This window comes from Carassius auratus, chromosome 36 (assembly GCF_003368295.1).
Source record: "Carassius auratus strain Wakin chromosome 36, ASM336829v1, whole genome shotgun sequence".
Taxonomy (NCBI): domain Eukaryota; kingdom Metazoa; phylum Chordata; class Actinopteri; order Cypriniformes; family Cyprinidae; genus Carassius; species Carassius auratus.
In genome coordinates, this window is record NC_039278.1 from 5956542 (window position 1) to 5971995 (window position 15454).

Below are 15454 nucleotides of genomic sequence, written 5' to 3' on the forward strand. Positions count from 1 at the left end.
ATACAGTAGGTCTGGCAGACTGAACCAGTTTAACCTCATGACTGCATGAATGCTAGTGTAACTTTAACTTTTTTTTTACCCAACAGCTTTTGCAAAGTTATACTGTAATCATAATTTCACAGGACTCCTAAAAAGAAACATTCTTATACTCCACAAGTCGAATCAAATCGTTTTTTCCAAATCTGCTCATCTATACTTAAACATGACAGAATCAAAATAATATAAAATCAGAAAATGTAGTAAAGTAGAAGGTTTGGCGAAGATAATCAGCAGATGAAAGGAGAATTAATTCTTCAAAATTGGCCCATTATAAACACTTAACCATTAAGCTAATTTGAAGTCCTTTTTTAACTGTTAACTCTAGAAATACATTTTAAATAATGAAAAGTAATGCATGAAAGTAACAGTACATTTTTACAACAAAATGGCATTTATTTGAATGAAAGACATGGAACATCTTGCTACAAGTCTTTAGGTCACACTACCAGTAAAGACCCAAAGCATGACATGTACAATTACTGACGTCAAACTTACCGACAAATGAACATGCACACAAAGTATAGTGCTGATCTGCAAACTGGATGTTTACTAGTACCATGTGATATCTTCAGAACAATAAAACACAATTCTTCACCTTTGTGTGGCTTTACATGACAAGGTCTCAAATAGAGATTTCAAATTTCACATTAAAACGTACGAAGCTGCATTTAGGATTGACTAAGTACAGAATAAAACACTACATTAAAATGCACTATTAATGTAAATTTCGCAAGCAAATGTGTAATTCTAGACTTAAACTTCCAGCCATGTGCCTACAACTCTGCTCCTATCAGCCTCAAATGTATACAGAATTTGTCCCAGACCTTAAACACGATTTAGGGAGTGAATTCAATGCTGCTTAAAAAGAGAATTAAAAAAACTAAAATTTTAAAATGCTCCTTTCAACCACCTTTCAAATAAAACAAGACAGACAAAACACAAAAAGAAACATGCTGTTAAATGCAAAAAAAAAAAAAACCTTTAATATCAAACAAAATAACTATTTTGCTATTATAAGCAATGCAAACTGCAGTGGAGAAAAAGAAAAAGAGAAATCCTAGATTTAAAGAAGACAATACTTGCGGTTTTAGATTTAACTTCCAAACAGGAAAACTAAAACACTTAAAAGGCATTTGCTTTACACTCCAAGTTCTTTGGTCCTTCAAACGTTCTTTTACCTTACAGATGGGTGAGCGAGAGCACTGAAGAATGGGACTGGTTACTATTTACAAATGTCTAGAAGAGTCTGGGACGTGTAGTTTGTATTGACAATAAAGCGTAAAGCTTTCATTATATAATATAATGAACAAAACAGGACCAAGAAGTCCAGAGGGAATAAGGGAAGAGGGATTAGAAGGAAAGAGCAACAATGCCATGATATCTTTAAGGCATCATAAGTTATCAAAAAAAAAAAAAAAAACACTAGATATATATTTAGATATATAGCTTAAACTTTTCAAATGTCCAGGTTTTTTCCTCAACCTCCAGAATAAAACACTAGCACTTATTTCACCCCAACACAATGTATGAGTATGTTTATGTAGACAGTCAACAATGAAATCTTCAGACAAACCTTCTTTCAGGTTCTCTTATATGACAAAAAAACCCACCAGTCCCTTTACTTGTGAGACTTGCTGGTTTTGAACGACACCTGTAGGACTTTGTCTCCCATGCGGTATCCATTCAGGCTGGCGATGGCCATTGCTGCTTCCTCGTAATTTGTCATGGAAACAAACCCAAAACCTTTGCATTTGTTGGTGTTAAAGTCACGGATGACCTTGACATTGGTGACAGCGCCAAATGGACCAAACATCTGCCATAGGATGCCTTCGTCTACATCCTGACCCAAATTGTAGATGAAGATACACCATCCAGAAGAAGAGCTGCTTGACGCATTCATACCAGAGGCTGTGCCGCCGCTCATGTGGTCAACACTCATGGGTGAAAACCTGCCAGAGCAACAGATGAATCACCTTTATTTATATGCAAAGCTTTATTACAAAAGCTTTTCTCACAACCAGCCAATAATCTAAAATATCTGATGCAAAAACTACAACTTACAGAATGATTAACATTAAAGGGTTAGTTCATCCAAAAAAGAAAATTGTGTCATTAATGACTCACCCTCATGTCGTTCCAAACCAGTAAGACCTCTGTTTATCTTCGGAACATAGTTTAAGATTTTAGATTTAGTCAGAGAGCTTTCTGACCCTACATTGAAAAATGTATGTACGGTATACTGTCCATGTCTAGAAAGTAACAAAAATTACGGCTTTACTCAGCATTGTCTTCTCTTCCGGATTCACAACAGACCCGAAAGAGAAGACAATGCTGAATAAAGTCGTAGTTTTTGTTATTTTTGATGCTTCAACAAATTCTAACTGAACCTCTGATGTCACATGGACTACTTTGATGATGTTTTTCTTACCTTTCTGGACATGGACAGTATACCGTACACACAGCTTCAATGGAGGGACTGAGAGCTCTCGAACTAAATCTAAAATATCTTAAACTGTGTTATGAAGATGAGCGGAGGTCTCACTGGTTTGGAACAAAATGAGGGTGAGTTATTAATTCATTAACAATTTTAATTTTGGGGTGAACTAACGCTTTAAAACTACAGGACGCGTGTTTGGCTGTCTCACCTGAAGCGCTGTGCCTGGTGATGAACAGGTCCACCGAACCGACGGGATTGAGTGTGGTACAGCTGAGAGAGCAGCTGGGAATTCTTGGTCTGGTTTGGATTGGCAGCAAACTTTACTGTGATTGGTTCAGAGGCACCAGCTGGTTTGGAACCATTAAGATCTTTGATGGCTTCCTCTGCTTCAGACCTCTTATCAAAACGAATGAATGCAACTCCACGCGACAATCCTGAAAAGTAAGAAAAGCCCCCAAAATGAGTTGAGACCCAGAATACATTCAAAATGGAAAATTGCAGAGTGAAGGACAGAATTATTACCAGAGGCCTGATCAACCAGTATGCGGGAGTTTATGATATGCCCATACTGGGTAAACATGTCCTCTACATCCTTCTGTGTCATGGTCTTGGGTAAACCGCTGATGTACAGATTGGCATCTTTGATGCTGTCAGAGCTTGGCCGGGCATACGAGACCTAATTTAATGAAAGAAAATAACTGCATAAGAAACTACTTTATTAATCCATCGTAAAAGAAAATGTAAGTGATCATGTTTGCCCCCATTACTGATAAAACTATGTAGTTCCATTGTGTATCCAAAACATAACCTCAGATCTGAGTTTCACATATGAAATAAAAATTAAAAACAAACCCAGAAAAATAAAATGACTACAATGTGACTACTATTGTGCACTTCATATAGGGTATGAAGTAGCTTTTATCGGTGTCTAAAAAGAAAAACAAAACTTTCAATTTGAACTAAACTACAATGCTCAAAAGTAAAAAACAAAAACGATAATAAATGAAATAAAAAGAAGCGTCTGGGACTTCAGCACAGGGGTTTTTGTTCGGCACAATGTCATACTCAAGCAAATGACTACAACAACCACACAAGCGAAATGAAAATGGCAGATTTCGATCTTGAACTCCAAAATAAAAAGATCACTGACTTCAGTATAATTCTGTACCGAAATTAAACCATGCTAAGTCAAAGACAGCCAATCATACAGTCAGATTATAAGAGCAAAAGTCTTGAGACAACAAATGTCAGGAAAAAGAAAACTAAACTGAAAGCAAAGAAAAGAAAAATAAAGGAACAATTGTTGAAACTCATGAAGTTGTTCATTCCTTACAGAAAGCAGGCAGGACTGGAACACTGTCCTAACTGCTTTGAGTCTAGTGTACCAACATGGCATCTACAATTTAACACATGGATACAAAAACACCTCGTTGCACGTTACCTTGATAGTTTTAGACTGTAGTCTCAGGCCATTGAGTGTATTGATTGCCCTTTCTGCATCATTAGGGTTAACATAGTTAACAAATCCGTACCCTAAACTGTGGCCTAGAGAAAACAAAAGGGAAAAAAAACAAAATAAAATAACAAACGTTCGTCCACATACTGCAGACTATTCTTTGTGCACAAAAGAAACAATGCAAGCTATTCTTGTGAATGACAATTATAAAATAAAAACAGTTACATGTGCATCAAAAACAAAGTTTTGACATCGGGCAAAGAAAACTGTTAGGATACAGAAATAAAAACCAAACACCAAAGAGTCTTCATAGAATATTTTCTAGAAAAAAAACAAACAAACACATATACCTTCCTTCACCTCCTTAAAAATAAAAACAAAAAAACATTAGTAGGCATTTATAAACTTTTAAGTAAATAAAATAATGTACACTAGAACATCAATTATACGTCATATTTCTATGTATATTAAATTCCACATAGATAGTGGGATGCTGTGGGCAAAGAAAAAAAAAAAAGTAAAATAAAGTCAATGGCAGATGCATGAAGATGGCACCAGGCTGACATCATAAGCCGCGTTTCCACTGTCGGGTCAAAATCGGGTTTGCTAGTGTTAGGGGTACTCTGATTGATCGGCTACCATGCACAACCAGCTGATAATCGCTTGATTGTCGACGGTCTCTAAAAAAGCTGATCTCAAGCTGATGACGCACCTGCCTTGAGAGGTTTGTCTCAACATGCAGTGGCTCCTTCTCAGTCTCTGTCCGGCATGGGTGAAATAATTATAATGCTTTGGATGAAGAACAATTTATATTTCTTCATTAAATAACTGCTAAAGTAATTTGAAAAGGTTGCACTATAAGTAAGCTTTCACACTGCACACTGGACACACTATCGAGGCAGTGTCACACTGTTACTTAAGTTTATACAATGCATTTTTTATTTTTTATTAATGCCAGTGTTTAAACCAATGCTTGAGCGCTCTCCTGGAAACCATGCACTCATTCACACGATACTGTCAGGTTCACATTACTCAGTTTGCAGTGCATATGTGGTGTGTATTTTTTACACGCTCATGTTAATGGATTAAAGAATTCACTGCAGACACTGTTGTGGTCAGGCCGTGAGCTCAGGAGCGGTGCATCTGGGGCATGGCAAAGATAGTTTTTGCACACAGTGGCTGCACTGCACGTGCTGAATTAACGTAACAGCGCATTGTTTGCGGTAAATATGAAAATGCATTGACACAAATGTAGTAATTACACCATAAATGCATATCATTCAATTCTACTCTTTCAAAGTCAACAGTTGTTTTAGCTAGGTTTAAAGGAAAAGAGCATTTTTAGATTTAAAGATTTAATTTGAAAAAGTTAAATTTATTAGTATCGATTAGGTACTGTAGCGGTACGTGTATTCGTACCGGACCGTTTCAGTACAGGGCTTTCGGTACGGTGCACGTGTGTACCGAATGACAATGCAGTATTTTGTTTGGGGAACATAGGTACATTTTCGTGTTTCAAAACGAACATATTAAGTGGCGGAAGTCTCCATGTTCAGCGCAAATCCCGCCCTGCAGCTGATTCTAAAGCCGGTGACACACTGGCTGCATGGCGTGTGTGTGCGTTTCTGCTGCGTGTCAGTTGCTTCGCGTTTTCTGTGTCTTTACACACCAGAATCGTGCCTGATGCGGCGCAGGTGCACTGCTGCTGCTGTAGGTGACATAGAGGGCGGCCGCTGGCAGACCAGGAACTTGTCTTCACGACAACAATATCTATACTCCATGTCGAGCATAAATATAAAGCCTACTGATAAAGGACACCGTCAACAGTATTAACGGCATAATAGAGGTTTTCAAAAGGCATCAAGCGAGTGTGAACATCACTACAACTAAGGAAAAAACGACCGTAATTCAAACGCAGCTCCCGTCGGCATTTAAACAGACCTTTGCTCTTAATTCCGATCGGTCCAACGCTATAACGAAATCTGAGCAGGTCTAAAAACTGAAACTGCTGATGCTGCACTTTACACTTTGGAAAAGTTATATATATTTTAAAAACACTACAGTGAGATGGCTGCATTAGTGGCTTTACTAAACTGATTTGGCTTTACTAAAATTTGTGCGTAATCACTTTAAATAGTTTAAATAAGTTGTTCAGATGAACAAAGCATGATTTTTTTCTTGCATTATTAACATTTTAATTGTTTGGTCAGACAGTTCATATATAATATTCACATTAATCGGGGATTAAACGTGGAGTAATGTTTTGTATGTTAAATATGAAAACGAGCATATCTGCACAGCACCTATAACTGTGCTTTGTATCTGCTGATTGAGATTTACATGCTTGGCTCACTGACCCTGTATACTCATTCATTTAGTTCATTAGCAAGATGTATCAGTTCATTCAACTCGTTCTTGTGAAGGGCGTATGGGTTCACTACATTCAACAAATCACATGCTCCGTCACATCTTGAGTAACTCTTTGACAAAAGAAACCGTTCACAGAGCTGTTCACGAGCTGTGCATGCACAGCTAATAGCACAGAGCTCGCGCACTGCTGTGGAGGGAGGAACTTCTGTGAACGAGAAATTTGAAAATAAATTTTACTTTATTTGCGGGCTGGGGTGGGCCAAATAATTTCGTAAAAGCGGGACCCGCGGGTTGGAAAAAAACCTGACCCGCGCACCACTAGGATGCATGTGTGAGCACAAGTGATACTGTGGCCGCCGGTCCACGACTGGTAGAAAAAGATGACGCTCATTAAGGCTCACTGGCTGTGTTTTCTCCTCGAAGAAAAGGTTGCACAACTGACAGAATAAGTTACAATATCTGAGATATTGCTGCTAAATTTGATTTACTTTTTTTTTTTTTTTTACTTGAATGCCATTGCTTACATTGATATTATTTATCTTTTGACATTTAATCTTCAGAACAAGAGTTCAGAAACATTGTTTAATATAAATCGCTGTTCATATTTTTATTCAAAGTTCAGAATCAAGATAAATTACTCTTTTTGTGTCTTATAACTGAGATAATGCTGCTAAATCTATTGAATGTCATTGCTCTAATTTATTTTTTATATTTTGATATTTCATATTTTGTTAAAATTTTTAATACATCTGCTGTTCATTTGTTCATTTATTAGTGTGTTATATGATTAGAATGTTGTCCCGGTTTTAAAATAAAGCACAGCGATGATATTTGAGAGTGTATTTTCCCTTTTCAGGAAAAGTATCGAAATCACAATTCTTGACTAGGTATCGAAACAGTACTTTTGGTATCCTGACAACACTACCACACATACTACATATGCACTGCAAACAGAGTATGTGTGAACCTCACATACAGCTCACAAAATCAGGCTTGCACTGTGCAAGCTATTGTACAACAATTACACAATTGTAAAAACAAAAATACAGTGCATGATCAAACATTTTGTTGAGAAATATATATTTTATAAAAATGTCTAAAAATTGCCCCCTCCACCGCATACAAAAAAAAATCCTCACCAGAGTCATCTAAGAGGAATTCATTTTCAAAAATGAAATTCAGGCCCTGAATAAAAGTCAAAAAATGTTGATTGGATCATCAATATAAATAATTCTATATAATAAAAATCATTTAAAAAGATGTGTGTCAGTAACAGGCTGTGATCGGCTTCAAAATTTATGATAGGAGCACCCCTAGCTAGTGTGTGGCAGGGCCAGTCGCATTTCCACTGTCACATCCAGGGCTTGATCGTGCCTTGTCTGCGATTCCTCTGGGACAACGGGCCAGGTTTTTAAGCACGACGAAAACCTTAGGCCAAAGCGGGCGAGCTAGGGCTAGAGGAGCGTGTTATGAACAAAGGCGGAGTTTCTCAGAATCTGGAAAGCATAATTCACGGATCATTTCATAAAGTTAACAGTAATAACACCAGCATTAAAGACTTGTAAAATAAGTTAAGCTCAGAACTAGGGATGTCAACGATTAATTAATGTTCGATTAATTGTCGATAAGAGATGCAATTGATTAAAGCTATCGATGGTCAGTTAACTGATTGAATGTTGAGCTGTGTGCAGCTCATGCGCACGTAACACGTGCGAGCGGCTGTGACTGACGGTGACCGTACATAAATGCATCATCATTTATTTATAAATGTACAAATTAGGCTTTTAAAGTTTCATTTGCATTAAAAATACATTTAAAATAGAAAAAACACAAAGTTCTTCAACATGGAAAGCAATAGAAATGTAGTAACCGATTAATTTCACCAGATAATTATTTAATATCGTGCGCTTTGCAGTGCTGCGGGAAACAGGACATATATAGCTAGGCTTTTCATTCCGACAACTTATTAATTTGTGACAAATGTTCACGTCTCATTAATTTTGTTCCTTAACCCAGGTTTTAACTGAATTGAGGAAACAAATTAATAAATCAAACAAATTCTTAATTCATGAAGAAATGGGGACACTTTAAGGAATTTATAAAAAATGGGATGCTTTAAAGAAAATGCACACCCTATGTAAGTAATAGGCCTAAAATAAAAATATGCAGGTTTATGACATGCAATAAGCAGGTAGGCTATGTTCATATTGCTTTATTTCTAAGGGAAAAGTGATGCATTATGATCAATGCATCACTTATTATTGTAAAACATTGATGCTTTTGGATTTAAATATTTAACAAAGCATGCAAACAAACGGCCACTTTTATCATGTTCGTTTTGTTCGTGCTAGTTCCAGTGACTTATTTCTTATTCGTTTTCTGATAACTTCTCTTTGATGGTGAAATGATTGTGTTGCATGACGTTCCTGAGAGGCGTGTAAAGGGCAGGCTTTAGTGAAGAGCAGCGGAACTTGTGGCCCGCTGGAGGAAATGCAGCGTGATACAGGTCCATGCTATTAGCCCCGCCCGGCCCATTTAAAGCACTGTCCCGACAGTGGAAAAGCAGCTATTAGAACTCTTCCAGGTACTCCACACTTCAACTGGAAATTGACAATTGTCCTCGAAAACAATAGGAAAAAACAACAACAGCCAAAAGAACAAAAACACAACAAGAAAAAATAAAGCACATTTGCTTATACACTTTGCACAGGACAAGACAGGATTCCCACACCATAAAAAAAAAAAAAAAAAAAAGTCGTATTTTTCAAAATGTGTCAAATTAATTTTTGCAATCTCCACACCAGAGTATGTGAGTGGGAGCGGCGTGATTATTGACTGGAGCGAGGAGTGGATTAGTTGTGGTTTTCACTCTCTCTGAGATCGCTCCATCATGAACACAATTAATACCAACAGTGCATATTATAACTGCATTAAATCAAGAATTCACACATTAGCTAGCTTAACATATGTGGATCTCAAATAAGAAAGAAGGTGACGGTTATATGGGGTGCTTTCACACTTCGATTGCTGGTCCGAACTAGGGATGGGCGTTTTCCGCAAATATCACATTTGAATATTTGAGCTCACAAAAAACTAATATTCGAATATTCGTTCATTTATTTTTTCTATTGTTTTCTATTGGGACCCTCATCTGGTGGAATACATGGCTCCAGCAAGAACTGTTCCCACTCGTCTGGCTCAACCTTTTCCGACGAGTTGGCATTGCATCCTCTTCATCTTTGGTGGCGGCGGCTGCATATTTTTTTTCTTACTTCTCTCATGTTTTCATCGAGAAACCTGAGATGGTTGTGCCGAGGGTCTAGTGCAGACGAGAGAAGAAGAGTTTTCACTGCATTCTCCAAGTTAGCAGTGTTTTTCGTTGCTTGAGAGATGCCGCAACAATGTTTTTGAATTCGGTCACTTTCTGTGATTCTCCGCGGCATATTTGAAGTACTGTAGAAGACTGCGGTTCTTAGGGGCCGTTCACATACTGTGTGTTTTGTGCGCTCAAGCTCGTTTTTTTTTTCAATTTAGGCGCGCGGTATGCACACTCATAATGGAAGCGACGTGGTCCAGTGCACACGCGGTGTGACGCGCCTGTTTTCGAGTTTAAAACATCTCAACTTTTCAGAATGCCACAAGCGCACCGCAAGTCATGTGACAAGAACTAACATTCAGCTTCATCCTTTCCCGTAACAACGTTGAAAGCTCAGCCAAGATGAAGGAACAGCTGATCATAGCTGTATATGGATTGCCATTTTGAAATAAATTTAGTAGCAGAGCTACTGAATGCGATTTTTTTTGTGCTGCAAATCCATTTATCCTTTGCTGAAATTTCTGGGTCTTCATGGAGAGAGCGCTTCATTGTTGCTTAGCAACGGCAGGCACCTCAGGATCACTTCTGCCCAAGCGATTTTGGAAAGGAGGAGAAAGCGGCGCGCCTAGCGTTTTCAGGCGCGATTTGTGAATGGCCCCTTATCCATTCATTAATTATTTTTTTCTTGCATACATCTTCAAATATGCCGTGGAGAATCACAGAAAGTGACCAAATAAGGTTTTATTATGAACTTTTTTTTTTGTGTGAAATTCAAATATTTTTATTTATCGAATAGAGCAGAATTAATATTCGACTAGCTGTGCACACCCCTAGTCCGAACCAGAGCACAACCATCTCTTTTAAGTGGACTCAGGTACGGTTCACACCTGAGTTCGGATGACAGCTTTCAAATCATCCAAACGTATCAAACTGTGACATCAAATTAACCCAGTTGAGCAACAAAAGTGCTAGTGTGAAAGCACCCTTAATGACAGCAAGGATGTGCAGGAGGTCATATCTTAAGCATGTTTATATGTAGCATGTGGACACTCCAAACTGATTGGGTGAATTCACATTTTAAACAGTTTATAGTACAGGTACACTGCTGCACATGCACACAATACACAAGCTCGCACATTAACGTACAGATTGCATGCACACAGGAACATTGAGTGCAGAATATTATTGTCAATGTGGTCCTGTGATTTAGGAGCTTAAAAACTGAAAAGTTACATGATGTTATTTCTGTTTATAAAGTAAATCCCTCAGCTTCGACATAGTAGAGAGACGCTGCACAGACAAGCAAGTTAAAAAGTCATTTAATTCATATACTTTGGCTAATTGTAGTGTTCCAATAAACCACATTAAAACTATTCTTCTAGTATTGTGTATTCATTTTTTGTTTTATAGAATTTCTGAACAGAACTTTGAAATATTTCAAAACGTACTAAAATACTTTAGCCGCAAACTTAGTCATGGAGCTGAGGGGTGTTTCTGATCAGTTGAGCGAGGAGTGGAAAATGGTGAACTCTGAGCAGAGCTGGAACGGAGTGATTATTGAACGCTTGGGAGTGTGAAGGGGAAACTGTTGCCGCTCCACTCTGTTCACATACTCTGATCCACATCAAGAAAACATTTACAGAAAAACAAATGTGCTTGACTTGAAAGTCAAATCAAAACTCAGCACACTGTGGGAGGACTCCAAGTCTAATCAAAAGCTCATTATTAAATCGGACCAGTACCATCTTTACACCTTTTTATATAGAGGTGAAAAAAAAAGAAAATTTGTGACCAAAATGTTTACTGGAGCATAAAACATACCACAGTGGACAGTGAAAACCTGCCACAATCCTGACCCAAGTTTCAATAAACTGGTCAAAAGAAGATCAAAGATTTGCCTTATATATATATATATATATATAAATAAAACTTCAAAATACTGAAAAAAATAAAGCGCAATCCCAATAGAACTTTGTGAAAATAAAATATTCCTCACCAATAAAATAAATGCTGGGAATATAAACAAGAACTTATGAAAACAAACGACCTCTCTCTTCATGTATCACTATCACATTGTATGGAGACGTACCTGCCATCTTGTCTCTTATGAGTTTGGCCGACTCCACCTCGCCAATGCTGCTGAAGAGACTCCGAAGCTCCTCCTGACTCATGTTCTGGGGCAGGTAGTTGATAATCAGGTTGGTTTTCGCATCACTCGGCTCATCGCCCATGTGGTCCTCGTAACCATTCGGCATGTCGTATACTTCCTGCTTCAGAAAAAGTAATGCATTGTGACCAATCCATCAAATTTACACTGGCAGACTAAACCTAAACAAAACAAAAAAAGAAATGCAAGTAGAATGACCAACAATATCTGACATTAGTCTACACATAAAAATAATGGCCAATTTTACCTTTACTGAGCTGGCACCCTTGTGTGAGTCTCTGTCATTACCCTGGTTCTGAACCTCACAAACCTGCAGCAACAAATCAGTTGCAACATGATGTAAATATAGACCTAAATAACACCATGCAATATATAGCTATTTGCTAACTTTAATTCCTGGCCTTTATACTTATACAGGGCTCCAGACTGCGAACAAATAGTTGCATTTTACGACCATTTTTCCTGCTGGTTCAACAAATTCTTTTAGAGGTTGCACTGGTGCAACTGCAAAATTGTAATATAATTATATGTAAAATTAATGCACAGGTGATTTCGTTAATGGGGCATCCAGTCAGTCTCTGTTTTTATGAGAAACATCAAACGGCGAACAAAACAAAGCTTAATGAAACCATGCTACCTGTTTGAATGGAGCAGCGCTTAGAGTGTAGAGCCTAGTTTATACTCACTGCATCGGCATTAGTGCGAAAGTGCACACAGCAAAAATGACAAGAATATTGAGAAAACGACGGATGGTTTTCAAGCTAAAGTAAAGTAAAAGACCACTTCTTAAACCAGCGAAGGTCAACATGTTTATTCCCCCCACAAAAATACCAACACGCAAGCACCATCACCGACAAAGTTTAGTTTTACTTCGTTTTCATTTTGAAAAACTCTTTATCTTTGCGGTTTAAGTCGCGTTACGCCATGGAGGCTCTCCTTTATTTTATTTATTTATTTTTTATTTGATTCCTCAGAGTTTGTTTAACGTTCTGTAATTTATTAGTCAGTATATAATACAGCATGTGGTGTATGCCATGCCTCATTTTATTCGTTTTTGTTAATAAACATTTTGTAAGCTAGTTTGTCATTCTATCTTACTGTTTTATTGTTGGTATGCTTTTTAATTAAGAATAACAATAAATCCATCTTTTGTTTTAGTCTTTAAAAGTGAAGTGTGTAAATGTATACAAGCAAAACAGACAGTTATCTTTTCTTATAAAATGTGACAAGATCTTGAATTCGAAGTGAAAGCACCCGAAGTGCAGCTTATAAAAAAGCCAAAGAGGAACTCTGCTAACTACTTTAGTTTCCATAAATTTGATTAATAGTCCACCTGCCATCAGTGGTTCAATCTGAATACTTTTTGTACACAGGAGTTGAATTGTTGAATAAAGTCATCATTTATGTTTTCTTAGTGTACAGAAAGTATTCTCGTCACTTCATAAAATTCATATTGAACGACTGATGACAGATGGACTATTCTGACAACGCCTTTCATACTTTTCTGGACCTTGACAGTGTAATTTACTTGACAGTCAATGGGACAGTCACAAGCCTCCCGGTTTTCATCCAAAATATCTTAAATTGTGTCCCGTAGATTAACAAAACTTATATGGGTTTGTAAGAACATGGGGGTAAGTGATTAATAACAACATTTTCATTTTGGAGTAAAGTACCCCTTTAATGTTTTCTTTTTTTTTTTTTGTGGCTCTTTTGTTTTTAATTTTTTTTTAAAGTACCGGTTCAGGCACTGGTACCATTTAAAAAGTATCGATTTAGCACTGATATCGTAAAAGCTAATGAATATACAAACCCTAGCAACCAACTGAGAAAGTTAGACCAGTGGGAAGAATGAGTCTGGAGCCCTGTTATACTACACACATAACCAATAAAGTTAAAATATAATAAAAAATTACAATTTTGTGATTTGTTTTTAACCAAAACTTAAGTTTTCATTTAGCTGTAAACTGATTAAGTTCTTATAATTACATTTGCCCTGTTCAAACTTGGTCTGCTGTTCAGGTGTTGTGTCCAAACTGATAAATGAAACCTATAATAGTAAAGTTCCTCGGCAACAAGCCAATGTTTTATATTTTTGATGAACATTTTTCTACTCTTGTTCATGGTGAAGTGCATCTTCACTGTTAATGTTTGGTTGATATCGTTGTTGCATGGATAAAACAGATGCTTTAACTGTCAAAACCTATCAGAAAAGTGCTAATTAAATATCACTGTTTTGGTCAGTAACTTCAGCCCTAAAAAACTAGTTTTGGCCATAACCAAAATGTATTATTTTACTATAATTCCGGTGTACAACCACTTGCAATTCTTTCAAATTATCAATCAAATAAATGAATAAACAACCCAATAAACCAAAACAACGAATGTTCAGGGAAACATAAATTATTAATATATTAATATTTAATTGTTATAAGGTAACTCACCATTTCACTGAAGAATTGGAAATAAAAGTGGATTATAAATACTTACTTTTAAATATCTAATGTGTCCTCTTCTGACGGCCATGTAGACACTTTACAGCTTTAGTCTGAAAAAGAAAAGAGTAAACAGTAAAAGGCCTTGCAGTAAATAGCACATTCTCTATTAAACGATGGCTCGTTACGAGCCGCAACGTTACATCAATCGGTTCATAGCAATATTTTCCCACAATGTTTTCACTAACTTAGGAAAACACACACACACACACACACACACACTTAAGCCTACTCTTTACAATGAAACAAACACTTACTTATCGATTTATTTCTCCTACAAACAAATACAAGCGCAATGCTAAATGCTAAACGCTTTGCTAAACGTACGCATGGATGCTAGGCTAGGCGAACCACACTAAGCTAGGCTGCAGACGGACAGCGCGAACAGTTATAAATAAATAAAAAATAATAACAACAACATTGCAATAGCACCACAGCCCATATATAGATTGGTTTCATTATTAGCTAAACTCATTTTACAGATTATAATGATACTTTCAACGCTTCAGGCCGCTCTATTGAGGCCCGCGAGTCTTGGCGCTAACAGCGCGCGCAGTCCGCACATTTGAAAAAAAAAATTGATAAAAAATAAAAAACACAGACTATAACATAAGAATTGCATAATTTAAAAAAAAACAAATATACATACCTTCCTTTCCTTTGTCGTCGACCGCCGTTGCAGTAGAGCGAGTCACAAACCTCGTACAGAACAAAGCGGAGATCTGCTCTAGTACTTCGGGAGTCGAGCGCTGAAGCGGAAGTGAAGCCACGCCCCCTCCCGTCTGGAGAAGAGATGCTTGCTGCGGAAAGTCACATTCACAGCCCATCTGAGCTTCAACGAAACATCACACCACCTTTTTACAGCATTTCCACATTTGCCAGTTTATTTATTTATAATGATCTATTATGTTAGATAATTATTAGATAATTATTATTATGTAACATAGGTTATTATTATGTAACATAGGTTATATAAATGAATACAGAAATGTAGGAAAACATTTAACGTCTGTAGCTATCATTCTGTACCCCATTCCTCCTAAAATTGCGATGGTATTAACAAACTACCAAAATGAGACATTTACATTTTGTGTCTGACAATTATTTACAATTATCAACAAAAAAAATTTGAATATCATGGAAAATTAAAAAGCAAACTTTCTTATATTCTAGT

At 37.0% G+C, this 15454-nt stretch overlaps 1 protein-coding gene across 5 annotated transcripts; it reads right to left on the reverse strand.

Annotated features, from left to right (window-relative positions):
• Nucleotides 1-407: 407 nt before the first annotated feature.
• On the reverse strand, nt 408-15077 carry LOC113055060 (ELAV-like protein 1-B). 5 transcript variants are annotated; one of them, XM_026221009.1, is made up of 8 exons: nt 14930-15077; nt 14276-14333; nt 12033-12095; nt 11708-11885; nt 3918-4021; nt 2999-3152; nt 2685-2910; nt 408-1988 (listed from the first exon to the last, which is right to left on the reverse strand). In XM_026221009.1, exons 2-8 carry the CDS (start codon nt 14309-14311, stop codon nt 1658-1660), a joined length of 1092 nt encoding a protein of 363 aa, XP_026076794.1. In that variant the 5' UTR covers nt 14312-14333; nt 14930-15077; the 3' UTR covers nt 408-1657. The 5 variants fall into 5 exon arrangements, with proteins under 5 accessions (XP_026076794.1, XP_026076793.1, XP_026076796.1 ...); XM_026221008.1 differs by having other exon boundaries at nt 11708-11888; XM_026221011.1 differs by lacking the exon at nt 12033-12095.
• Between the last annotated feature and the right edge of the window lie 377 nt (nt 15078-15454).

Excerpts from the sequence above, each read along its gene's own strand:
- LOC113055060 (XM_026221008.1), bottom strand. The coding sequence starts at position 14,311 with ATGGCCGTCAGAAGAGGACACATTAGATATTTAAAA. Across the intron at positions 12,096-14,275 it reads GACACATTAGATATTTAAAA|GTTTGTGAGGTTCAGAACCA; the intron begins GTAAGTATTTAT and ends TTGTTGCTGCAG. Across the intron at positions 4,022-11,707 it reads CATAAGAGACAAGATGGCAG|GCCACAGTTTAGGGTACGGA; the intron begins GTACGTCTCCAT and ends TGTTTTCTCTAG.